Genomic DNA, 27,834 nt, shown 5'->3' on the forward strand with positions numbered 1-27,834 from the left:
GGTTCGCTCGATATTTTGTAATAAAATAAATAAAGCTGCTTGAGCAAACTTATTAGTGTACAATTACTTAATTAACGTTTACAAAATATTTGCCCAGTTTGGAACATAAAACCTTTAAATTAGTAATTCGTTAAGTCGGTTCCTGAGAGAAATTTTTAATACATTTTACAGGGGGTCTTAATCGTTATTAGCCGAATATCAGCAGGATAGTTAAGCGATAGCAAATATTTAGTGACTTATATGTGTGCTACAGGAATAAGCTTTTAATGTATGTATTTTAATACGTTTATTTTCAGTTTGATACATTAGGGAATTCCTTTTTTATAAGTAGCTTTATATTTAATGTTTTTTGCTATAATTTTTTTTATTCAATCGCTTATTTCTTGACATTGCTGATTAATGAAAGTATCATGATCATTAAGCTGGCTGGCTTCATTTTTGGAACTAGCTGTGTAATACCTCTAGTTTTATTTTGGAAGAATGTTTCTCAAGGTTATTTATTTGGCGCTTAAAAGCAGTAATTTTTCAAAGTTGCCTTAGAGTAATGTAGGTGGTGTTTCTAAAACAACATTAATCATGATTATTTGCTAATCTATTTCTGAAAAGAGTGTTTAATTCGATGATTGTTGTTTAATTTTGAAAATTATAGCTGTGGGTACAAATTACCATTTAAATCCTATCTTACTTTTTTTACATTTAAATCCGTTTTTACAAAAAAAAAATGTACAAAAATATATATTACAGTAATACACTTTTGGGATATTTAGAATATATCCTCCAATGCTTCTTTGAAGTAGTTTCAGATTTTAATGGAATCTACATAAGACATTTATAATAAGTCAAATTAGATCAATATCAAAAAATGTTTTGATCCAAAATAATCTAAAATACTAAAAATGCCCATAATAGCAGTATCAGAATATATCAAAACTTATATTTATCAGAATAAATCTCTTGTTTCTTATAATATATATATTTTTTAAATCGTATGTAAAATTTTTCTTTTAATTAATTATTTCAATTCTAATTAAAAATATTTTTTTCAAAACAAAAAAGAAATTACGTATTTAGGTTTTTTGCGATTTTTTTAAATTTAAAAACCACCGAGACCTCCAAGAACCAAAAAAACAATAAATTTTTTGATAAAAATTAAAAATCACATTCAATAAATACCAAATAAATTTTGAACCAATATTTTTTTTGTATGTAAATAAATATATTTTATATCCTGCTCATTTAGCGTTAATTATTAAACTAAAAGAATTATTTCGGTATATATTAATTTTTTATTGAGATATCCCGAAAATATTTTACTGAAACACTACGCCAGGAATGCCTATTGAATTCAGATTGCATAATGATTACTCAATAAAATAATACATTTGTTACCCATGAAGTTATTGCAAATTTGAAAATTTGACTTTTATTTATAATAAGGAAAAAATCCATTCTGAAGTGGAGTCAATATAATATTGAAAAGTTAGTAGGGAAAGTCTTTTCTCCACAAATAAAATGCCAATCCTCTAATTTCAGGAGTGATGCATTTCGGCAAGCGTTCTTGCCATCATCAGACTTGAGTTACTTAACACATACACTAATTCTAAACAATTACAAACTTGGTTTGTTATTGTCTGATGATGGCAAGAACACTTGCCGAAATGCATCACTCCTGAAATTAGAGGATTGGCATTTTATTTGTGGAGAAAAGACTTCCCCTACTAACTTTTCAATGTTATTTATAACTATGATACAAAATATAATTTTCTGTAATTTTGTCTTCGCTAATATGAAAACCATAACTTATTATATACAAACAATTAAAAGATAATTTTATTGCATTCTTATTAAAATAGCTTATAATTGAATATTATATTCTCTTGACCCCAGTTATGAACATTTTAAGAAATTGTCAGATTTTATGAATTTAAAACAGGTTTTAAGTAAAGCGTAAAAAACTACAATTCTTTGCCAGATCTCGGTACTAAACATCGATAAAAACTCGCCCTCTATATCCTACTACTATTTATTAAACTTATCCAGGGTGTGCCAGAATACATAGGGAATATTCTGAATTTGAAAACAAAATATGTATGTATTTTTATAATTTTTCTCCTTAAACGCTTTTCTATGTGAGAATTCCATCAGACCTTGGTGTAATGTAATACTTTTTACTAGAGATACATATCCACCCTTTAATGGTATTACACATTGAGGTACATAACCGTTAGATTTTTTTCCTTGTTACAATGGATACACATTGAATAATTGTCGTACTATCATTCTAAAAGAGCATCATTTCTGAATCTTGAAATAAAATACTGATTGTTTTTTTTTCATGTAAGCCATTATAATTGAAAAGTATTATTTATTTAACTTAGCATCTATTCTTCAAATAAAGTAATTTATAAAACCTAGGGATGATTTCTGTCATTATTTCACATTTCTACACGTCCAACACACAATTAAAGGCAAACCCAATCAATAAACTTTAATTAACACCAGCAGTATTGCTTTATGCCAATTTATGTTTATGTATTGTACAATTAAGAATTCACCACATCCTCTGTCAAATAAGGGAAACCGAAAATAACTGACGATGTATAAAATAATTACTTGTTTCAAATCCATATTAGATGCATGATGTTACAAGAATAGGTTTCGGTTATGGATTAGCTGTTAACGCCTCTCCCTGCGCTCTAATTTTCTTTTGTCACGAAAGCGTTAAAAATTCCAATTATCGAGGTATTGGGTATTTAATTGCCCTCAATGTTTTTTTTTCTGGAATGTTAGATCATTTTTAAAATGAACATAGAGTAATCGAAAAATGTATGGAAAATTTTATTAAAGATTCTTAGTATCCAATAATAAATTTAACAAGATATTTTTTTGTTTTATTTTTGGATAAGGAATTTGTACAAATACAGTATTAAATATTAAGTTATCGAGCCAAGATATCGTTATTTTTCTTCTGTCTTTAGATCAACTTCTAGATAAAAATCTATACAATGAACATACAATAAAATAGATAAGAATACATGCACATGCAACGGGAAAATAGTGATTGGAGTATATGCTTCTTAATCTAAGCGGTCGCAAATTTTTTCAGAACTCAGATTTCTACATGCAAAATGTATTTGTCCTATGCACGTAGTTTATTTGAATGCATGAAATAAAATAGTTTTGTATTTTACTGCTTGAACTTCTGCTACGAAAATAGCCTAACATGTGTTTAACATGAAACAGACGGATTTAAGAACCTTCTTGAAATCCATATTCTTAGCAAACAATATGCCATTAAGCTCCGTCTTGTAAAGTCAAACAATATAATTTTCTTCAAGAGACTTGTTTACACATAATGGTATGCTCGAGCAGATTACATATCACCTATATCAATAAATGCCAAAATCGATTCCATTAGAAAATAAACTATCAAGAATTAATTGGCAATTTTTTCCAATAACGGCGTTGAATACAAACGCATTAAAATAAATAAAAATGTAAATTTCAAGTTTGACAAACTAATAACCTGTGTTTCTTATTCTACGCGATAAAAAAAGAAAGTTGTCCGTTTGTATTGTGGAAGGCGCTAATGACATTGTTTGGGTTTTAGTTTGTTAAACAAATTGAGAAAAGACAAGGAAAATAGAATAGGAAATATATGTAGATGTATTGTAATCTTGTTCCAAAATCGAAATGATAACTTGGCGGTTTACTTTCACTATAATAACCGCTTAAGTTAGTAGAACTCGTTTTATTTTAAGTAGAATTTGTAATTTAAAAATTAATTTTTAAGGCCAAAATCTCAATATCAATCCACTGTCCGTAGAATAAAGGTTTGCAAGAACTTATTGGAAAGGCTCTTAGTACGCAGTATTTCTATAAATCAATAATTGTAGAAAAATTGCAAACTGGTTTAACGGAATTTAATTTTAATTAAATTTAAAGGAATATATGTAATATATATTCCTTTAAAGAACACATTCATTTACCAATATAAAATGAAACCTCGTGAAACCAATTGTCCATTAAAATGTTCTCATTTTTATACAGTGCGGCTCTTGTAGTAACTGTCCCCTTCTCCTCTTATCTTTTGAATGCGCTTATATACAAGTTTGAAATTTGGCACACATCATTAGCAACCTAAATACTACTGGATGCTTTATGGTCCTAGAATATTAAGTCATTACTTTTACCCATAGCAAAATGGCAGTCTTTCAAAATCTTATTTTTCGCATTTTTATTTCAATTTAAGATAATTAAACTTTAGGTAATACAGAAATTTGACTATTTCACTATTTCACAAAAGATGTTGAAAATGTGCACCATTAACTTTAAGACAGTAAAATAATCTATTGGAGTATAACTCTTCACGAACATTATGGAAAGTGGCAACATCAATATTGCGATATATCAATTATTCTTTGATGTAGATCGGAGGTAGATTCTGGCTGGGTGACGTAGACTTTTTGTTTCAAGTAGCCCCATAAAAAAAAGTCCAGCGGTGTAAGATCGGGCGACCTCGCTGGCCACTCGATAGACCCTCGAGGACCAATCCACATTTCTGCTAAAGTGAGGCGTAGCCCTATCTTGTTGAAAAACTGTTTTCATCTTAAATTCAAGAGGATTCTCTTAAATAATCTCCAGGATCACTGGTTCTACTTCATTTTCCAACATGTTTAAGTAAAGATCCCTTATCAATTTTTTGGCTAAAAAGAGAAGCCCAACAATGTGATTCCCTAATATGCCAGCCCACACATTTATTTTTCCTGGGTATTATGTATGTGTTTCACGAAATATGGGGGGATTTATGTCGCTCCAATAACGGACAGTTTGTCTATGCACATTACCATTCAGAAAAAAGGTACATTCGTCACTGAAACAAATGTTCTTCACATAAGGCTGGCGTCCTGTTCTCTTTCATTAATTCACAGAATTCCATACGTCGATCAGGATCATCTTCTGTCAATTGATGAACCATTTGAATTTTATACGGATGAAATTTATGTTTTTTAAGTATTCTTTTCGCAGTAGCAGAAGATACGTCACACGTGTCACCAACTGTTGTGGATCTCTTGCCATAGCTGCTATAATATCCATTTGTTTTTCTTCTGGATAGCTGGGACGCCCTGGATTCAACTGGCAACACTCGGCAGCACCCGTCTCGGTAAATTTCTGAATTAGCTCGCGAATACTGGATGGTCAGGAAAGCGAACATTCTTTCCATCTCATATACATTACGATTTCCACTGTAAATGAAAATAATTTCAATTTTTTCAGCAAGGGGACGTGGATCAGGCATTCTTGATTAAATCAAGGTACGAATAAAATTGCACTGAACGGAATAGCAAAAATATTCTCTCCTTTCGATATTATCCGCTTTTAAAGGTATTGGTAAACCAATTAAGTTTTTGAGTGGAACAGTAACTTTTATGATAATAAAATTGACAAAAAATACAAACTTTACAAACAAAAACACACCTACAAACAAATTACACCTGAACAGGTGTAGTAAAGAAAATAAAAATAAATAAAAATGCGAAGCATAGGATTTTGAAAGGCTACCATTTTGCTATGGGAAGAAGTAAGTGACTTAATATTCTAGAACCATAAAGCATTCAGTGTACTTTCTATTTAATTTTAATTTTGATGAATTTGATGAATTGAAGTTTTGCAAAATGAGCTAGGGACCAAAAAGTAGTATTTAGGTTGCTAATGACGTGTGCCAAATTTCAAATTTTTATATAAATGCATTCAATATATAAGAGGGAGCACAATTAAGAACCGCACTGTATAACAGAAATCATTCATTCTGATATCGGCTCCCCCGTTAGATAATCGGGCAGGTGGAACCCCGATAACAAATACATACGTATTATCCCGATGATAAAGTGTCCAAATAGAATATGTCAATAAACATGTCAAAAAAAAGGCGATGGAAACTTTTGATATTAATACCTCTTGCAACCATCAGATTAACTAGTAATATTTCTAGTCAATCTTCTACAGAAAAAAAAAATTCAATTGAAATTAATAATTAAATTTAAAAAAAAAGTGGTTCCTACAGTGTTCATGTGTGGGCGGAAACAAAAAGCATCTATTACTGTAACAAACAGCAGCAACACTTTCATTTATTATATGTAATTCAATATCGTCACCATATTGTACTTTGTTTATCCAAAACAAACAAGAGTAATATTGTTTACGCAGTAGTATAGTGTTTTCACTAATTAATGAATGTATTTTTATTAGTAAAAAATATACACATAAATATTTAATATTAATAACAGTCATCTTTTTTTTTCAGATTATAACGTCATGTCGCTAAAACGTCTGCCTTTGCAACGGATAATTTTATTTTTATCTACTTAAATTGGTGAGTATTTGTGAATCTCCAGAATATGATATTCATAAATATTTAGGTTTAGTTAGCTCCATACTTGAAATAAATACTAAAAAGTTGAGGAAAAAAGTCAGTCCAAGCATACATTTCTATTATATTAAACGAAGTAGGATTTTTAATATATACGTTTAAATGACTCAAAAAAATTAATACATTTGTATTAGAGACGATGGTGTATTTATTGTAAACAATAACTCTTTACCTTCATCCTTATTAGCAACAATAGTTTCGAAAATTCATGCCACATATTAAATAAGTTCTGGTACTTTCACTCTATGAGTCTGTGAGGAGTATATTAAATCTAGATTAAATTTCTGTGTCTTAATCTCTTTTTGAATTTCGTCTATACAAGTCAATGAATATGAACGAAGATTTTTTTAAGTTTGGAAAATTGAGCGTAAAATCCATTACTTAATATCTAGTGTGCCTCCATTTACTGTGCAATTATATTTTTAAATTTATATAGTTTTGTTTTACATATGGTGGAATTTTAGCTTCATTGCTATTGACAAATAATAATGGGGATAGATTTACATACATGTAATTTATAAATTACTTATGCATTCAAAAGCTGATTGTCCGGCGAAGCCCGATTTGTTGGTAATTTCAATATGTATTATAAGTTATACGGGGTGACGATGTTCAATAGGCTATAATTTTGGATTTTTTTTTGAGGAATATACAGACCCTGCGCTGTATATACAGGATATGGATCAATAAACTGAAATAGATTAAATATTCTCGGCATCTTAATAATAATTAATGGAATGGCAAAGTTTAGCATAAAATATTTTCACGTTATGCCCATATGTATGAACTATTTTTATACTTAGAGGGAAGAGTACTCTCTAGAGTACTAGAGTGTATGTTAAGAATGCAATGCTGAGTTGCCAATTTTAGCTATGTTATGCATACATTTTACTTTATTCTATTTGAATTTTAAAAGAAAAATAGGACTGACAACAGTGCATTTTTTTAACGTTTAACAATGAATTTTTACCGAGTATATCGCGGGAGCCGTAACATTTTAAATGGCTTAAAAGGAAAAAATTAGTCCCACTGGGAATTACCCATAAATTATAGTATTTGTAGATGCAGGTGTTATATTAGTTAAAATTATCAATTTATTAGTGTATTATACTAGATGGATTATCAAGGAAAGGGAAATTTAGTTTCTATATATTTATAAAATAATTAATAATTTATGACCTGCACCTACCTAAACCCAAATGAAATACTAAGTTCTAAACTTAATTCATTTTAAAGTCAGCAAATAAAATTCATTGTTTAAAGGTATAATCTTAAAACCATATATACGAGAAAATAACAAGAGAAAAGATTTTTCCATTCAATTTCATTTAATTTGTTAAAATCTAGGACGACACCCATTAGCATAGTCATTAAATGATTAGTGGGATTATACCAGTTGCATAAACTAGAAAATTAATCCTTTTTTTAAATTAATTGAGATTAGAATTAATAAATAATTTTCACAATTAAGACTTATGTTATTAAATTTACATTACTAGTATTAACCGATTGAATCAACAAGATTTAATGAACTTATACAAAATTAATAAACCATTCACTTTACCGTCACACTAGATTAATTAAATTAATTTTCAACAACAATTTTGTTCATTATGAAATACAAACAACATGTACTTGCTTATGGGGAGGTCTCATCACAAAATCAAACTAGGTAGCTAAAAGGTTTCTGGTGTAAATTCTTAATTTATCTATTATACCACTTCTGTTTGTAAAAATTGTGTCAAAAAAAAAAAAGCTAGCTAATAAAATGTTTTATTTGCTATAAGTATAGGTATTTATACAAGTTAAAATGCAGTAATAACAGTGTTAAGCATATGCATTGTTTACGATACGCAGATGACTTGTCAAAAAAAAAGAGGAAAGTTAAGAAGATCATGAAGAAAGGATGCAATAACGGATAATATCTTGAAAATATTAGCAGAAAGGAAAAATCTAAAAACAGTGCCATTCTTAGAGGACTTTTTTCAAGTGAAGAACTTGCAATGTTGAGAGTTGCATAGTTTCGAAGGTTATACTGGTTTTAAAATTTCTATATATTGAAATAAATAAATATCGAGCAAACAGGCAACAGCGTCTGAAGGTATTTGTGCCAACAGAACTGCAATTTGAAAATATTCGATTTTGCGTAAGCCTTTTTGCTGACATATGGGTTTTTGTTACATATTGATCGAGATCCTAACTCCTTGACTTTTTAACTTTTTTACCGCTCAACAATAAATCTCTCAAATAATGGCTACGTATCCCCACCTTCGCGTGGTTTTGCCAGTTGGAATGCATAAACCTAATACATCTTAATATATTTCTTCAAAAACCTTTAAACTATTATAACACATTTTCTTTTATTTTCAGGTATGGGGGTGCCATGGCTAGCCCAAGTGCGATTAATGCACTTGGCATTTGCCTTTACCTTACTGATATTGGTATTTTTTTTGTTATCCCTGAACCCGTCAACTCTAAAACCTACAATACCACCAACCAGATCATTCCTAATATCGTCGTCGTCCTCCTCCTCAGAACAGCGCATGATCCAAGGTAACATTAGCTTTCCTGGTGTGCTGCTCCACAACAGCACATCATCGGAGGCGCCCCCTGCACCACAGACTTTGAAAAACCACTCAACAAATACTCGACAACAGAATAATTTGGATCTGACTCAAGGTGTTCCAGCTGAATATATTTATGAAGCAGGACACATTGATGTAAATTCTGAGGTGTGTGCTGACTTGGGCAAGGACGTAAAACTGATGATAACCATCACGTCGGCGCCAAGCCATGAAAGTGCCAGAGAAGCAATCCGCAAGACTTGGGGTTCGTTCGGTAGTCGAAGGGACGTCGCTATAGCTTTTATGTTAGGATCTGTTTCCAACGAAACGATCAACAAGAAATTAGATGAAGAACAAATTTTATATGGTGATATTATTAGAGGAAAGTTTATTGATACGTATGACAATCTTACTTTGAAAACAATTTCGATTTTAGAATGGGTAGATAATTACTGTCCTAAAGCAGCTTTTGTACTTAAAACTGACGACGACATGTTCATTAATGTGTCTCGTCTTTTAGCGTTTATTGCTAAACACAAACCTGAACAAAATATAATTTATGGACGCCTGGCAAAAAAGTGGAAACCAATTAGAAATAAAAAATCAAAATACTATATATCTCCTCAGCAATATAAACCCCCTGTCTTTCCAGACTTCACTACAGGTCCGGCCTATTTGCTTCCAGCCAACTTAGCTAAACCACTCTATTTATCTGCATTAAATCACACCTATTTAAAATTGGAGGATGTGTTTCTCACTGGAATTGTGGCAAATGGGTTAAAGATCAAAAGAGTGCATGCACCAGAGTTTTTAAATAAAAAAGTGTCTTTTACGCCTTGTAATATTCAGAAAGAAATTAGCATACATATGGTTCAAAGCGGCGAGCAGTTCGACTTGTGGAAAAAACTTCACGATATAACTAAGTGTAAAAAGTGATATATTTAAATAATAAAACAATTCCTTGTGATTAGTCTTTATTATGTATACCTAGTTACTTATTTGTTAACAGTATTTATTTTACGTTAAATTATTTTTTTCATTGAAATATTTTATTATTGTATGTATTCCTTCAAAAGGTTTAAAAACGAGATTATAAAATGAATTTTAAAAAAACAAATATAAAACTATTAATGTAATAAAGCTGTGAATTTTTCTCTTAACAAGTATTATGAACATTAATATTGTACTTAAAAATATAATAATGTACAAGTGAAAAGAATATCTTTCGTTTCACTTTTTAAAACTCGCCAAGGCACACGATTGCGTATCTATAATAATCTTTGACGAAGTTTAAACTATTTTACTTTAAACTGCAAATAAATAAAGGAAAAAAAGAGTCGAAAAATATAAATAATATATTCATATACAATATATATATTGGTAGAAACTCATATTATAATAAACTGGAAAGCCAACAAACAAGGAAATAACGCAGAGTGAGGTAAAGAAACGTAAACAGCTCCCTATTAATTATTGTAATCTGAAAATTAATTGAGGGAGAGTACCTCTTTATTCATTTGTCAGATGATGAATGTAGTAAAAGATTTACATTACTAAAATATTTCCCGCGTGTAACCCCAAATGTTAGAACACTATCAACACATTTCGTAAATCAAATAGACTTAATAATACAAACAGTATTTACGTAATATTGTTAATTGGTTTGGATATAGAAATTGAAATAGGGACATCCTGTGACTCTTCCCAACGTATTATGACTAATAAGGTCATTTTATTTTTGAATAAAGTGTTTTTTGTATCAAATTTATCGAGTTTTATTTAAGGCTACTATTGGCGTAAAAATCATTTTCTGTTTTACCTTTATAAAAGCTCTATAAGCAATAGATGAAATATTTGCGAGATAACGTAGTATTTCATTTTCAAAGAAAAAACTTCTTTTACAAGACTTAATTTGTACATTGAGAACTAAAACAATTACATGATTGAAGTACATACGATGCAATATACCAAAATAAAGAATATAAATAGCACAATATGCAACTACTAATATTCTTAAGAAAAATTATTTTTATGGATTTACTTATTTAATAAATGAATACCCGTTATTACAACCTGACTCAATGAAAAAATCCATTCAAATCGCTGGGTAATTAATATAAGAAAACTAAAACTAGACTTGGCAAAAACAATATTTTATTTTAAAAAAAATTGGCAAACCGGCATAGGAGCTTTGTTAATTGGCTCAGTTGGTAGGACACATGAACACCATGAATCAACTTTTTAAAGCCAGAAGTTTTGTCAATTTTTTCTTACTTAATGTTAGGTAGAAGCAAAAAACCTAAACAAATTATTTTTAATTAACTTTACATAATATACATTAGTTTTTATTTTACACTTTTATTACACTATGGAAATTACAAAACTGGCCTAAAACTACGATGCTGCCTTTCAAAAAACGTAACCTAATTATTACCAACAATTCTTATTAACACTATCGTTTATTGACGTTCTAGTTACATAGCACCAAAATATTACATTACATTCAAACTAAAATTAAGGTGATTGGCCTTTAAGATGATCTACGCCCATCTAATTTTATGAACTTTAGCGCTGTTGCGGCCTTGGAGGCAATTTGCGAAACTATACTACTTTGTTCTTTTAACATCTTTTTGAGTTTTATTCTCGATTCTCTTCATTAGGCATTGGGACATAAACAAAGGAGTTAACTTCATCCAAAACCAACTCTAAAAAAGATAGAAAAAAAATTAATTTGAAAGGACTGCAGTCACGACTGAGCCGAGCACGACTAAGCCCAGGGAAGTAAATGAAGGGGCAGGGCAAGTTATTTCTAGTGGATACTGCTATCAAACTGGTCAATTACTAAAATCATGCCTAATAAACTTGTACTAACAGAATACTAAATTGGAAATAAATGCAATATATTTGTAACTATCAACCTTTCAGAAAACCATAATATATTAAAAAAAGTGAATATTTAAAACAATATACACTGCTATAAATAATGTCTCAATAATCCCCTGAGCACTACTGGTAGATACTATACATAATATCCTTGAGGTTTCTAAACATCCTAAGTAATCATTGTCGGTAGCCTTTTTGTGATTAAAAATAAACAAAAATATGTAGCAGAAAGAAAATTAAACAAAAAAATTTTAAAGAGAATAAAATCTAATAAAAAACCTTTATGGAATTTTATGTTTAAATTTTATAAATACATTCTCATTTAATACAAAGCGTAACATCTTTTATGCCTAACCTACCTCTCCATTTCTCAACAGGATAATTCATAACTTCATTCTCGCTCTCATCATCGAACGGCGCAGAAGTAGGTTCATCGTTTGGATCTGCATAGGCCGCTAGATAAGGATGCGCGAGCGCCTGTTCTGCAGTAATGCGCTTGTCATTATCAATTTCTAACATAAGGCTAAGAAGGTCTATGGCATTCGGGTTCGCTCCTACAATGTATTTATGTAGGTCTTTTTTTTGCATGGGTGGTAAAGACTTTATGTAACTTCTGGCCTACAATACAATTTTAAATTAGTAACATGTCAATGTCAAATTGGGGCCAATACTTACATTTTCAGAAGTAATTTTGTTCATAAATTCGTCATTAGGCGTTCCTAAAATCTCCATTATTAAATTTAACTGATGAATATCTAAAAACATTGTCAAGGAATGAACTTTTATGAATTTTAGAAAAAGTGTACACCGATTATTTCAAATTTGTAAACATTCTGGGGTGATCATCAAATTCACATTCATGAGTTTTTTAACTGAAAAGGAGAAAATAAAAATTGGCAATCGTATATAACTAATCAGTTACAGTTCAGAACAACTTTTTAAAGGATACGATCTGTACCAGGAAATAAAGTCCGTCCAGTCAATAATTCCGCCATAATGCAACCTACAGACCATATATCTACTGTTTGGTTATAATGCATCCAACTCAACATAATTTCAGGTGCTCTGTACCATCTAGTTGCAACATAACCAGTCATTTCTGTCTCTGTTGGTCTAGCTAGACCAAAGTCTAAGATTTTCAGCTCACAGTCTTCATTTACAGCTATATTTGATGGTTTCAAGTCCTAAAAAGTCAACTTTTAGAGGGACCAATAATGTGAGAAGAAGTTAACACTTACCCTATGGATAATTCCTGCAGAATGAATATACTTCAAACCCCTTAAGATTTGATAAACTAAAAATTGAACATGGTCATCTGTCAGTCTTTGTGTCCTGATAATATTGTTCAAATCTGCACCCATCAGGTGGGTTACCAAATATATCTAAAACCTTGCACCTTTAGCCAACTGCTATTTCTATTAAAACTCCAATTCTCTTATTCCCTACCTGGCTGTTATCATGTTTTGGATAGAATACATCTAGAAGTCCAATAACATTTTCATGTCTCATGTGTTTTAACAATTTCAACTCTCTGTATGTTCTTTTTGCATGCACAACGGTTTGAAATGGACGGGCTAGTTTTTTTATTGCTACTTTTTTCTTTGTTTGGGTGTCTAACGCGGAACTAAAACAATTCGGATATGGACTTATTAAAAGCCCTTTACTTCCTAATCCTTAGTTTACAGTTTTACGAATAGTTGGAACAACAGATCACAAAACACAAGATCTCAAACAACACAAATGGTAACATTGATAACCCGATAAAAATTAATTTGGTAGGTACAACATATATCATGATTTGTGAAGAATTAATGAAAATGGAGTATTATAAAACTCAATATCTTAAAGCATATATTGTGTAGTAGGTATCAAAATGCTTAATTAGTAAGCAAAAGCTTCTTAGCTACAATTCACGAAGAGTCATAAAAGTATGGCTTACAGAGAAATTGCAATTAGAATGCAAGAAATGCAAATACTAAAAAGTCTGAGTTTGAATTTTGATATTGTAATTTATTTATTTGTATTATATGTTAAATCTAGTATTATTGTATTCTTACTATATTATGGTTTGTTCATTTTTATTTGTTTTTATTTACAGCTTTTTCAACAAGATTTCTTATGACAATAAATCTTATATTGATTGATTGTCTTTCTAAAGGAGGTTGGAAGGAGAAATATTACTCAAAAAAAGCATTATCTAAGTGCTATGGTGTTTGTGAATTTTTGAAATACAACAATTAATAAAAACATTAAAGTTAGTATAAGAAGTATTGTCTAGTGCACATGGCATAAGTTGGTGAAGAATATAATGTGTTGTTCAAGCTCTGGTTATGAAGAGGTGAGGCAGGTATTGATATTTAATGGTATTTCATGGGAAAGCAATAATATTCAATAAATCATCTGGTCAAAAGAGACTGCATATAAAATATTAGAACTAAATTATCTTCGAAGCGCCTAATTACCAAATACTAAAATTAAAAAAAACCCTTTTTGAACTTAGAGGTATTTAACTGTATGGATGACTGAAGCTTCATCATCCGCTTAGGGGAAAACTATAGAGACATGAGTAGAGTAATACAAATATAAAAGATAAAAACAAATAGCAATAATTGTGTTAGCGTAAGGACAAACATTTAGGAATTAATTAGCACAATCTTCTAATACAAATAAATCTAGAATAAATTTTTTATTCAAGCACTGCTGCGTTCAAAAAAAATTTGATTCACTTTGTCTAAGGTAGGTAATATTTTCAATGAACATCAAGATTTATCAATTGCGTGTTTTTATGAGTGATACTTTTAATTTTAGAAAAAGAGCTTACACTGATGCACTTAATATTGCAAAAATGCCTTCTTAATAAGAAACAAATACATGTCATTTTGATACTATAGCTCTAGATATTTCTTTTATTTGTATTCAAGCACTTGTGATTGAACTTGTAATTATTATAGATATATACTATTTTCAACTTTTATTTGGTAATTTTAAAAAAATTAATGACAAATACACGAATACCCAAGTTTGGAGTTAACCAACTTCACAAAGTAACCAGACTTTCTAAATTTTAATTACTAGTATTCTTCATTTAAAATACATAACCTATAAATTGAGTAAATTGGGTTAAGCTTTGAGATCAGGTCACAAATTTCCAGAATTTAAAAGGAGAAATTAACTTATAGTGGAAAAACCTATTGTTTAGTGTCATGGTTTATGGTTATGTTAATTAGGACTTAAATCTATTATATACAAAACAATAATAATAGATGAAAATTACCATAATATAAAAATGGATGTTGTAGGTGTAGAATACATACCAAACTTGGCCGTATGCTCCTGAACCAACAGCTAAAAGCATTTGGTACCTAGTGGGGACTTCCCATACCGTTTTGTTTACATCCACTTTATGAAAAGTTGTCATATTTCCAGAAATTACCCTTTAAAAAGCCTCCCCGAAAAATTCACATTCGGCTGCAGTTGCACTAAACAGAAAATACAAAAATAGAGAGGGACTGCACTGCATTAGATTAACTACGTGAGCCTGGTTGTTACCTGAACTAGACGGTTAACGCGGCTAAACCGAAAATAAATATATAAGATATAGCATGTGTGAAAGCGAGAGATACATACTCTTGTCTCCACTTAAATCAGAAAACGACTTTGAAAAAGGCTGGGCTGGGATTTTTCATTATGGTTATTTTTGTGTACGGTGTACGTCAACCTAAGCGTAATTTATGAAAGAGTGAAAAAAATATTCCAGATTTTTCTTAAATTTAAAATAATTATATATACACACAGTAAACTATTTTACTTTCAAACGCACCACAAAAAACAAACAGATTACTTGAATGCTAGTAAAGGACTTTGTTTAACAATCATTTACTTTTATCAGTAATTTGCTGTCAAAAGTGTCATGTTAAGGATTAATTGCCAGTAATAAATATAATGCTTAAATAAATAAGAATTTGTGCTAGTAAGTTAATCATATCTATTACAAATTTCAATTCAATGTTTATTCAATATATATATATGTAACCTTTCATTATGATTAGAGGGGCCTGACGACGCCCCTGATGTTTTGAAAACGGAAAAAGCACAAGCAAAAGTTAAGAAATGCAGGTTGCCTATAGATCAAATACAGTCTTTCACATTAGACATATATTCTAAATTGGTTGGTGTGGCGGGATATTCGAATTACTTAATACTTGAGTGAAGCAATTTTGGATATTTTGATGAGCTGGTGAGAGACGAGTCCGTGCTAAAATAATTCCTGGAATTCCTAAAATAATAGTGACTTGGAAAATAAAATACAAAATAAAAACAGTTTCTATTTTTACACTAAGACTGAATATAAAGCATTTTTAAATCAAAATTTGATATTAGAAATCCATTTTATGTGTTAAAAATATTATGTACTTAGAAATTCTGAGCCATGCAGAAAATATTTACCTTTCCCGTAAGTCTACATACCCTTTCTTTTCTGTGTTTATTTATTATGCCTATATTATTTATTTATTATATCTTCATGCACATAACATTTTGATACAAAATCATAAATATATAAAAAATAGTAACACACTAACTGCTACAATTGATTTTATAAACGAAATAAGTAATCAATTAGAAAATCAAAGAAATGGTAGTGGCTGTCTTCATTGACTTAAAAAAGGCTTTTGACATCGTTAGCTGGAATGTTTTATAATATTCTGAAATCTACTTCATAAAATAGAGAACAAGCTGTGAATCAATTAGTCGAAGCACTGAGGTGAGCGAGTGTGGAGTTCCACAGGGCTCTCTTCTCTTTTTGCCACTATTGTACTCACTTTATGTGCTCAGTCTCAGAAGTGCTGGTTTGACTGGTCGATACTTTGCATTTGCAGATGACACATACATTTTGGTGTTTAGTGATAGTGACTTCAAAGCCTCGAGTGTGTTGTTAATTAAAAGTGCAATAAACTTACAATTAATATTTTAAAAACGAAAACTTTGATTGGAGGAACACAATGCATGTAACTAATAAAATTGTTCCAATGCTAGGCGGTATATTTAGACTTCGAAACTGTGTTTAACAATTATAAGAGCAAGATTTATTTATATTTACAATTCCTTTTTCCTGTCGCATTTCAGATACCCTCTGCCTTTGTGGGGTTCATGTGCATGGTCAGGTAATTTTCAGTAAAATGCAGTTGCAAAATAAAATATTAAAGGTGTTATTTAAAATTGATTGGCGTACAAACACTGTAGTACTATATAGGAGGTTGGGTGTCTTAATGCTGAAAAAATGACTTATAATATTTGAACAGGGTAAATATATCTTTAAAGTGACTAATAGAATTCAAAAATTTAATATAGAGTGGTTTTTTTCTGCAAATATTCAGGAACATTATACTACCGTTGATTGAATATTTAAAGACCGCAATTTCCAGGCATTAGTGTTTTAATTCTCTTAGTTAGTTAAGTCTATTTCCAACATTAACTAATTTTTAAAATGTACTTACCTTCCAGGACCATAAAGTCGTTTCTTCCAGGCTCAGTTGAAGCCATTTCAGCAATTTTTGGTGCTTTAAGTAGTCGATTTTAAGGCATTTCAAGTAGCGTTTTAACTCTCTCGTGTAGTTAAAACCATTTCTGATTTTTTTTCTGTGAATTTAAAAGTAACCTTTTGTAACTTCCAAAGCATTCAAACTACTGGGCAGTTAAGAACACTTTTTGTGACTTTCAGGCATTCAAATTAATTTTTTTAATTCTTCCATTACAGCCGTTTTTTAAATTTCATGTAATTTATAAATGCATTTGTGTGACCTTGCAGGCCTATAAAACAATTGTCTGCAAGAAGCTGAAGCCATTTCATTTATTTTAAGACTTTTAATCGAGGCGAGGTCTTATTTTTATATATTAAGGGATATAGCTTAACTCAATGTATTATTATTGTTCAATTACATAATTATTTTATTGTAATTATATGTAATATATTAATACAACATATGACGAAGAAATTTATTTCGAAGGCTAGTGCTAAATATTTCACGAACACTTCTACTAAAATGATCATCGTTTTCAATAATTTCTGTTTAATTCTTAATTTTTATATTACCAAAATTCAAAAAAAAAATTGTTTAATTGATTGATTTCTTTTTTATGCTCTATTCAGTCAGTACTACTTACTATACTTTTTTATTTCAAAAACGTTATGAACTGTTTCTATTCCGAAAAGCCAGTAAATTCTACGAAGACCCGAAACATAAATATTTTTTAAATCAGATTATTAATTTTTCAGCAATTTTTTTTGTTGGTAAGAAATAAAACAGAAAATGGGAAAATTTATTACCAAAATTTAATAACATCTCGAAAATTATCGATAGTTCTTCCAGTGCAACAAGTGCTTAAGACTAGAATAATTAATTACAGAACACTGTTATTTCTTTCCAAATTTCTTTAATTTAGAATTGCACTTATGTACCATTCTTTTTAGAAAATAAGTTGCATACTTGTTGCACTATGGAACTGAGATAAAAAAATTAAAAATATATAAGAAAAATTAAATATTAAGGGTTCTATGGAAATGTTCATATCCAGTTTTAAGTAAAGACTGAAAATTTAGATTCCCTTTTAATTTATCTACACAGTCGTCCTCCAAAAGCATTTCAATAGGAGGTAAAATATTATTCGGATCCTGTCCTGTGGTTACAAGAAAATCTGCTAGTCTGAAAAAAAGTGTATTTTGGAGGCAGTCAATAGGGTCATCCAGGTTTGAAAATTCCCATGAGTCCCTTAAGATAGCCGCCCTCCAAATCTAAAAATAAATTAAAGTTAATAAAAACTTGTTTGCAGTATCTTAATATTAAATTACAATAGTTTTACTAACCCGTAAAATCTCTTCAACTTTTTCTCCCTCATCCTCAATAAACTCTGAAACCTTTAAAGCAGTATGAAAGTCTAGCTCTGTGGCATCTGTGTACTCCGGACAAATATAGAGGGAAATTATTTGTCGAGGCTCGAGAACCTTTGGATAATTAGGATCGGCACCGTATTGTTGCAACACATAGTCAGGAATAAGCTCCTGATAATGAATGAGGTTCAATCGACTGTTAAGGTCTTCTAAGTCTTTTTTCTGCACGCGCTCTTGACTCTCAGTCTTTGACTTACTTGAAGCTAAAAAATATTATTTATAAATATTGCTAAACGGATACTGTGAAGCGAATTAACGTCCTACGTGAACTTTTGAAGTTATAGCATCTCAAACAAAAAAACATTTATAGACCCTATAGATATTGTTAATATGCTGGTTACTATTGAAGAGGAGACAAGTTTACTTTAGTGATTATTTTAGTTTCATATAAGATAAACACAAAATAAAAAAGTAAACAGATTTATTATGTATTGAATTTTTATAATAAAAGTTTAGTAAAAAAATGTTAAAGTACAAAGAATAACTTAAAACCAACACACTTACATGCCAGAATAGACAGTTTGCAAAGACTAAACATGGCTTTTTTTCTAGTCACGAGTTCTTTTTCTGTTTCGCCTAAAAGGCACAAACTCTCAGCAGCACCTCTGAAATCCTTGTCATAAGTTTGCTGAATCCAGCTAAGCCAGGAGAAGTTGGATAAGAAGTTTACTAAACGTTCTCTACCTTCCGGAATGTCACCACGGAATTGTTGATATCTAGTTAATTAGAATAATAATGTAATATTTTAAAAACGATAAACATGAAATATCTGTATCGAAACCGTCATGAGGTTATCGATATTATCCAAAATTATTAGGCAAATCAGATTTAGTACATATATTAGTTCAACAAATTCAGTGACTTACGAAAATACATACCGTTTTAACAATGCGCCTTCCTTTCCTTTACTCATATACCAATTATAGACAAATTCAGGAAAATCGGTATCTTTAAATCTAGTCAGATATTCTTCCACTCTTCCTTCATTATTTGTCACTTCGCAAATTCGCAGGAGTATATCGAAGTCGAGGTATTTTTCTGCTAACATAGCCGCCTTCTCATAGGCATGCACTTGAACTAAAAAAATATAACTCTTTGTTTTTTCTAGTTGCAAACTATATGACTATATTTATTGTCATAATCCGTATTTCATTTAATGCGGTAAATAATTTAATTGTGAAGCAATATTTTTTGGATTATTTTTGTTTTACATAAATGTTTCTTGAAAACTTGTCGCAATTAAAAATTGAAGTATTATGTTAGAAGGTTCTAGTATTTACCCAATGGTCTTATGAGTTTCTTCCGGTCTGAACAGAAATGTTTAAATAAAATAGTTTCTCTTTGAGATTTGACGTCGTTTCTCTGTGAAATCATATTAATGTGAGTTTTTTTTCCATCCAAAAGTATATCAGTTAACATGACAAAATCGTCGATCAACGCATCTCTTACAGGACCTTCTCCAATAGTTTTGATTCCATAGTTCACTGTTAATGAATGCTGAAAAAAGATCATTGTAAACTGTCTATATAAACTGTATTAAAGTAAAATGAACACAGACCTGTAACATCAAGGCATCAACGAGACCCTCGGGTCCTTCAGCCGCAGTCCAAGGAATATATTCCAATTTCATTTCTCTACTTAACTCATTCAAGGTAAAAATTTCCGCGGTCGATTTTCTATACTGCAAGACCCCAGTCAAAACCGCCAAAGTCACTTTGTTACCTTCGTGAATTTGGATGGCTACTGAATCAGGCCCTAAAGTGGAATGTGAACATTCTTCACAAATCTTGGCCAGCCACAAAAAGCCTTCATGAATCCTACTAATTTCTCTAAAGAATATATCCTGTTTAGATAAACCATCACTAGGTTGAGTACTATAGTTAGTCACAGCCCTTTCCATGGCACTATCAAGAACATATGATACTGGAAGACCTTTTAATATAATAGCTGCTGCAATTTTCTCTGCTAATTCCGCCAAAATGTTTATTGTAGCAGTTTCTGTATTTCGAACATTAACCCCTATAAAAAAACGGGTTGGTAATTAATTACCTGTATTTTCTAGGAAATAAAATTTTGTTGCTAACATATTATATAACAATGTGGCTTATGTCAAAATATTTTTTTTTAGAAAAAAATATTTTTTAAACAATAATCACCTCTTTTGTACTAACAGATTTAAGCTTAACGAATAAGTGAAATAAGTATGTTCCTTACCTGCCAATTTATCCCGCAAACCAGATTCTTTTAGGAAGGTTAGGTATAAGTCATATGCCTTTTGTTTGTCTCTTAGCTGTTGTAAGACAAGCATAGAATGCGAACTACCAATACCGCTGTTAATTCTGCGGCCGTGAGTCCAACGTGGATCACCAGCAGGTATGTCGTCTAGAAGTTCTTTTCCAATTTGAAGGACTGTCGTATCTAAAGGGCTATCAAAGCTGGGCATTGTCGGGACATCCGATGGGAAGAGTTTGTTTACCAGGTCATAACATTCAGTCTAAAAGACAGGTACATTTTTATCAAGCTTTACCTCTTTGCGATTAAATAAAGTCACTCACCAGCTGATTCTTAACATGGAAAATAAAAGCAGCCATGAGCTGTCCCTTAATGTCATTATGTGCTCTGTAAATTTCTTCAGGATTCATATGGTATACTGTCAGGTTGTTCATTGGAGTAGAAACTGATGTATCAGCATCTGTAGTCTCAAGAAGTATAGATGTGGATGACATAGTTGTGTTTAAGTCTGAATCTACTGCAAGAATCGCCACTAAACCATAATGTTTGGAAAAGAAAATGGGTACATGGAGACACGAACAGCCACCTAAAAAAACAGTTTCTTAAAGGATATTCTTGACAAATTATAATAAATATCAACAAGAATTATGTATATAATTTTAGAACAATTTGAACATTTTAATTATTCACAAAATTATTCATATATTTGATTAAATGCATATTTAGTTGTTTTAAAATTAAAACAATGTATAGTAATTCTAAAAAAATATACTTACTAAAAATATGATCATCGGGGTGAAGAAAATCCAGCTTATCAGCCTCCTCCTGAGGCTTAACAACAGTTATAGTTCTGTTAGTATAAATATAGGCATTTGGTCCTGAGAGGGTAAACCTATAACTCAAAGCTTCTCCAGGATTTGCTTCATTATATAGACCCATTATTGACAGTAATAAGAAGTCTTTAGTTTCAGTTGGGGGTGAAGCAGTATTTGTTGCAAATGATACTAAGCCATAATAAAGCTAAAATTTATAAATTTTAGCACTTTAAATATTCTATAACCCAATTATCAACATGTAATCCAATTATCCACCCAGATACCTGTGTGGATGATATTTGCATATTAACACCAGCACACAACATTAGTACTCCATCCTTATCATGTTGTATATCCAAAACCCAAACATCAATATCAGTATAATCAACTATTTCCCAGTGGCTTACATGAGCCCTGAAAGATTCTTTTAAGGGTTTGGATAGATCTGTTGACCAAATTAGCTGTTCTGACTGGTGATCCGTTAATAACCATTTTTGAAAATTTAAAGCTGCTAGGACAAATATGTTAAATGATTGTTGGATACCTTGCACTGACAATAGCCTGATAATTCTCTAAAAAAAACGACAGATGCATTAAAAAGGTACTTAAAATAAAAAAATTACTTACAGTTTCACTTCCTTCAGTAGCCAATGGGCCAAAAAATATTGATGAAACTCTTTTACTCAGACCTCCAAACCAACTGCCAGGGGTCTTCAAAATCCTATAAACTAGTTCTGGCTCATACTTCCCTTGACGATATTGTACTAGAACGAGTGTACATGTGGTCGTAACAAATACACAGCCAACATTCTCAACCTCAACAAGGCTGTCGCATTCTTGCCCATCTAAGCTTACATGTTTATCTATTGAGGTATGGTCATGTCTTACATCAGGCCAATATCTTACCACTCCTTTAAAGAAATACATTTTGAACATAGACCTTTTTAACAAATTAGTAAAAGTACTAGGAAACTCACTCAATAGAAACTATTTCAATAACTACTAAGATCCCCCTAAACATGAGAGTAAGTAGAAGGTCACCAAATTAACTAATAAAAACTTATTTACTGTAACTTATAACCTGTAAGTCTAGACCTGACTAGTTCTAATATTTAATGAGAGTAAGAAAAGTTCTGACGGTAATACTGTAATATTATTATAATTAATAAACTAACTAAAAGACCAAAAGGATAAATATAAAAAAGGCAATATTTTTTACACTTAATAGGAATTAGCCAATTAATTTATCATTATACAGAGGAAGTACGTTTTGTCATATTCGTATGTCACATTCCAGAGTACCTATCATTATGAATTGACCATATTTGTATATATGTGCATTTTCTGTGCCAACATATTTGTGCCAACATATTTGTTACTTTTTGTTTGGTCTTAACAGATTTTATTTGTATGATCTATAGTAATTTATTTATTACATTAGTAACTTTTTGTTTCTCGTTATATCTATGTGATGCGGTACATTTTTTAATATAGGAATGATAAGTGATCTGGAAAAGAAAAACATCGTCCAATCTAACCAGTCACAAAACTCATATGTATATTTAATCAGTTCAAAACAGCATAAAAATACATACATATAGAATGGATAAATATCTGAGAACTATTTGACATCACTGAATTAAGACACTGTTCTGGGCAAACTAAATATATATAAAGCCACTGAATACTTCTATGCAGTGTTAAACTTTGGCATATCACATGAACCTCCAAAAAAGCTTTAAAAGTTCAAACTTTTCCAAATATTTTAGTGTTGACAGTTTAGGTAGAGTATGGAGAAAGTCTGCCCATAAACTTTATATGGAATCTAAATTTAGGGATGATTACGCAAAGTTTTACAAACTAAGAACTCTATGTAGCAGACTTATTGATAGAAACTATAACATTTATTTAAATCACACCAAAAATGATGTGATAATCCACAAATCTTTTGGAAGTATATTATTGCAAATCCTAAAAATTTTGATCTCTACGATTGTATGTTTTTGAAAATAAAATGATAGACCATGGCCAAAGTATTGTTAATGCCTTCGCAGACTTTTTTCCAACAAGACTTGCCGGATAATAGCAATATTGTTATACCTAATAGAAGAAAGAAAGAAAGAAAATGTGCTATATTCCGTAAGACAAAACACAATCTTGTGTACAAGCATCCCAAAAACTAAAAAATTCCAAATTCACTTTAAATTTCAAATTTCAAACAAACATAATATCTAAAACATTTTACCATAAAATGTACACACATTACCAAAATTAATTATAACAAAATAAATTGAAAAAATAAAAAAAAAATTATCTTTTTGATAAATTTGATTAAAAAATAAGTAAAGCTGTCAAAACAGAATTTAGAGGCAGTAAATTAAAATATTTAATAGGAAACAAAACTAAAACACTAAAATGATGTCAGAGCACAGGTCAAAAGGTATCATTAAAAAAATCGTCAAGGCTATAATATGCCCTGGATAATAAAAGTAATTTTAATTTCTTAACTTCTAAAATTTGTCTGATACATAGAGGAACATGGTTGTAAATTTTTTTGCTAAGGTATATAAGTGAGTTCTTGGTGAGGGAGGATGTAGGGATTGGTAAGGGAAAATCGTTAACCTGGCGAGTCATATGACCAGTGTTAGAGGGAGGTTTAGGACATTTATGAATAAGAGTAGCTGTTTCTAAGATAAAAAGAGTTAGGATTTTTTGAGATATAAAGAGAGGTTTACAAGAATCTCTTAACCCAACGGAACATAGGTATCTAACTGCCTTTTTTTGAATCACAAAAATTATGTTTAATAATCCCTTGTTGCTTAAACCCCAAAAAGGCAAGCCATAACGACGATGAGGCGCAATAAGAGAAAAGTACACTGAACGTGCAACTACCCCTCCCAGCTCTTGCCCCACCATTCTTACTGCAAAGCATCCAGAGGATAAATTTGATGCAAGATTTAGGATATGATCTTCGAAGCGAAGGCGACCATTAATGGTAATACCAAGGAACTTACAGCTTTCTATGTATTGCAAGGGGGAATTTTCACTAAACATAAGGCCCTGAACGTCACACTTAAATCCCATAATACAGGTTTTGCTCACATTAAATACAAGCCTGTTTGCAGCACACCACTCCAATAAAATCTTAAGATCCTTAAAAACCTGGGCTCTAACATTATCAGAATCTCTATGATTCCATAAAATGGTGGTATCATCAGCAAACTGAACCACTTTGCCCTGCAGTTTTAATGAACCCAAATCATTTACATAGAGCAAAAATAATAGTGGTCCTAACACTGAACCCTGAGGTACTCCAGTTTTAAGGGATCTGGAATCGGATAAACATCCAGATACTGTAACTCTTTAATAACTCTTAATAACTGCGACCTAACTGATAAAATCTTTTATTGTAAAAAGAAGCCTAGTAGTAGCCCAGAAAACATTCCAGAATTGTTACCTATAAATTGATATGTACTATTAGTCAACCATTCTTATATTATTTAACAAATCCTTAACTGAATTTGATTTCCAGGGCAGCTCATCAAGTTGATGCTATTTTTACCGATTTTTCCGAAGCATTTGATAGAGTTGACCACAGACTGTTGACTTTCAGAATAAAATGTTGTTCAAAAAATATAGAGGTAACATCTGGAGTACCTTAGTTTGGTCATCTGTTGTCTTCTTTGTTTAACCTTTTTATTAATGAGGTAAACAAGACCCAACTATATATATGCCTAGAATATGCCTCAGTGGTCGCCAGTTTACAATGTCTACATAATGAGGTTGGAATATGTTCAAAATGGATATGTGAAACATTGTAAAAAGATATTTAATACAAATAATATTTGCACGCCGAAACAATGGCTAGAAGTTCCTTTTCAATTGTGGAATATTTAGACTCACTATCATTTAAGGTGCAACTTGGGTAAGCAACAGGCTTGTCATTAGCAAGATCCAAGGTTGTAAAAATTTGACTTCTACCTAATTTGTCAAGAATATCGGGAATATTAGGGAGGGAGTATCTCCTACTGTGCGCTCATTAGGATTTCTAAAATAGAAGAATAGGCTTTTTTGGAACGATCCATATGGGACTGGAGCCAGGGGAACACGAATTTCTAATAATTTCTTGATTAAGCAGTTTTGATATTTGTTCTTTTTCTTCTTTTTTTAAAACTTTAGTATGTAACTGTAAGTTTTGGTCAAAATTTGGCTTTTGTTTGTCAATTATTTCTGTCATACTTTATTTGTAAAGGTTAATAGTACTTTATTGCAATAAACCATATCTCGATATCAAAACACAACTTTCCTAATGCATCTTTTTCTTTCTTATTACAATGGTCTAAGCATAAATTTTTCATGTTTTCTTCTAATATATTGTCATGTTCAGTTATTATCGAGCAATCTGTATCCATTTTGTCACAAAAATTTACATATAAAGAATTAATTGTTTTCATCAAGTAGTTCATTCATTTTCAATTCAACTGGAATTTCACATGCACCAGGCACTTAGGGCTTAATATAACTATTCAAAATCTTGTATGCAAAACACACAGGGTCAATAGACCTAAGGTTGCAGTGGAGGGACACAAGGTGATCACAATATACATCAACTACTTAGCAATATTAATCTGAAAACTCCCTCTTGAACCCTCCCAGGAAACCTGACATATTTAAAATCAATTATCATTATACAAATTATGGATCTAAAATACCATTAATGGTTTTGTAAAAAAAAAAATTAACATTTAATCCTTTGGAAGCTCACTGCAGGTTTTAAGAAGAAATGTGATCTGTTAGATATAGAAAAGAATAGACTGTAATTTATATTGTAAATTTTGTTTGTGTATAGTTTATAGGTTTATATTTTTATTATTTTATTTATTATTTAAGATGTTTTTATGTTCTTGCCTTCAGATAACAGTGCAATTACTTTTATATTCTTGAACATATATTAAGATTAAACCTTTGTATTTCAATGGGATATCCCATATAAATATTATTATTAAACATAATAAAGTAGACAGATTAGTTATTTGACTTATGCATTGATTTGAAGTGGAAGTTATTCTGAAATAAATGAGGTAAATGGCATTGGCATAGCTTAATTCTATGTTTTCTATCATTCTCAATAATTCTCATTATTATTTATTTACTATCTTATCTTTATTATATATAAGTATTGCTTAACCAAGCTTACAACATACACACCATTTCATTTCAGAATTACTTCTAATATTCCACAGAACAGCTACGTCAAAATGAAAGTTCTGTATCACATGTTGACCCACAGAAGCATTGGACTTCCCTATATTTTTTCAAATGTTAATTGAAATATTATTACCTCAATGTAATACCATGCAATGTTAGCATGGTGCCCAGTAACTTTACTAAACTAACTCTAACCATTGTTTTCAACAAAAAAGGGCTAGCATGAACTTCTTGGTACATTGTTGATAATATGATTATTGTCCAGGTCATTAACATACATAAGTTTAATGAGTTTATTTTAAAATTGTACCACATTTCAAAACAATGGAAAATGGAAATAAGCAAACTTTCTGGTTTTAGGGTAGTTTAAATCTTCTCCCAAAGATACTAATATCCTTGGTGAAACACCTGTCGAGAATAAAATAAAGAGTTTTGGTTGGTGGTAAAATTGTTTTGTGATTTGAGTGTCCACACCAAGGTGCCAACCATAGGACTACTAATCCTAAAGTAACTACTTTATGATTAGTGCAGAACTCTGCAAGAAGATTTAAATGAATGAATTTTTAAACCCAGCATTTAAGATTAAGATTTAACACAGAGCTATTAATTAACTTGTATTAATTATTAATCTGCAATAGAAATTTATAAAGTAAAGATTGAGTACTACTATGTAAGATCAATAAAAAATTATTATTATTATTACCTTCTTTTCTGTAGGTCCTTAAGTGTTTTTGCAAATATTAAGACATTGGTGGG

The 27,834-nt window shown here is 30.6% G+C and overlaps 4 protein-coding genes across 8 annotated transcripts in view; 2 read left to right on the top strand and 2 right to left on the bottom strand.

Moving 5' to 3' along the window:
• Positions 1 to 10,134, top strand: part of LOC126748757 (beta-1,3-galactosyltransferase 5-like) — a 22,768-nt gene extending 12,634 nt beyond the window's left edge. For all 3 annotated transcript variants that reach the window (XM_050458191.1, XM_050458193.1, XM_050458192.1), the window contains exons 2-3: positions 6,305 to 6,373; positions 8,801 to 10,134. In XM_050458191.1, the coding sequence (XP_050314148.1) occupies positions 8,803 to 9,930 (1,128 nt within the window). In that variant the 5' untranslated portion in view covers positions 6,305 to 6,373; positions 8,801 to 8,802 and the 3' untranslated portion in view covers positions 9,931 to 10,134. The remainder of the gene's footprint in view (positions 1 to 6,304; positions 6,374 to 8,800) is intronic.
• The window catches only part of LOC126748754 (homeobox protein dve-1), a 229,142-nt gene that overhangs the window by 183,349 nt on the left and 17,959 nt on the right, over positions 1 to 27,834 (top strand). The window lies entirely within an intron of this gene.
• Positions 10,337 to 15,741, bottom strand: LOC126748759 (mitogen-activated protein kinase p38b-like). 2 transcript variants are annotated; one of them, XM_050458195.1, is made up of 9 exons: positions 15,505 to 15,741; positions 15,427 to 15,448; positions 15,192 to 15,356; positions 13,324 to 13,501; positions 13,116 to 13,259; positions 12,827 to 13,061; positions 12,553 to 12,632; positions 12,237 to 12,495; positions 10,337 to 11,699 (listed from the first exon to the last, which is right to left on the bottom strand). In XM_050458195.1, exons 3-9 carry the CDS (start codon positions 15,293 to 15,295, stop codon positions 11,632 to 11,634), a joined length of 1,068 nt encoding a protein of 355 aa, XP_050314152.1. In that variant the 5' UTR covers positions 15,296 to 15,356; positions 15,427 to 15,448; positions 15,505 to 15,741; the 3' UTR covers positions 10,337 to 11,631. The 2 variants fall into 2 exon arrangements, with proteins under 2 accessions (XP_050314152.1, XP_050314151.1); XM_050458194.1 differs by having other exon boundaries at positions 15,192 to 15,741.
• LOC126748751 (nuclear pore complex protein Nup133) overlaps positions 18,189 to 27,834 on the bottom strand; it is a 46,564-nt gene continuing 36,918 nt past the window's right edge. For both annotated transcript variants that reach the window (XM_050458180.1, XM_050458179.1), the window contains exons 5-15: positions 22,498 to 22,781; positions 22,155 to 22,442; positions 21,832 to 22,075; positions 21,379 to 21,641; positions 21,038 to 21,317; positions 20,382 to 20,842; positions 20,104 to 20,320; positions 19,702 to 19,900; positions 19,328 to 19,539; positions 18,740 to 19,026; positions 18,189 to 18,667 (exon numbers count right to left, since the gene is read on the bottom strand). In XM_050458180.1, coding sequence (XP_050314137.1) covers positions 18,413 to 18,667; positions 18,740 to 19,026; positions 19,328 to 19,539; positions 19,702 to 19,900; positions 20,104 to 20,320; positions 20,382 to 20,842; positions 21,038 to 21,317; positions 21,379 to 21,641; positions 21,832 to 22,075; positions 22,155 to 22,442; positions 22,498 to 22,781 — 2,990 coding nt within the window. In that variant the 3' untranslated portion in view covers positions 18,189 to 18,412. The remainder of the gene's footprint in view (positions 18,668 to 18,739; positions 19,027 to 19,327; positions 19,540 to 19,701; positions 19,901 to 20,103; positions 20,321 to 20,381; positions 20,843 to 21,037; positions 21,318 to 21,378; positions 21,642 to 21,831; positions 22,076 to 22,154; positions 22,443 to 22,497; positions 22,782 to 27,834) is intronic.

Source organism: Anthonomus grandis, chromosome 22, assembly GCF_022605725.1.
Source record: "Anthonomus grandis grandis chromosome 22, icAntGran1.3, whole genome shotgun sequence".
Classification (NCBI taxonomy): Eukaryota; Metazoa; Arthropoda; class Insecta; order Coleoptera; family Curculionidae; genus Anthonomus; species Anthonomus grandis.

Coding starts and splice junctions, on each gene's coding strand:
- LOC126748759 (XM_050458195.1), bottom strand. CDS start 15,295: ATGACAACTTTTCATAAAGTGGATGTAAACAAAACGGTATGGGAAGTC. Junction 13,502..15,191: donor GGAGCATACGGCCAAGTTTG/GTATGTATTCTA, acceptor GAATTGTTTTAG/TTCCGCGTTAGACACCCAAA. Junction 13,260..13,323: donor CAAAACATGATAACAGCCAG/GTAGGGAATAAG, acceptor GCAAGGTTTTAG/ATATATTTGGTAACCCACCT.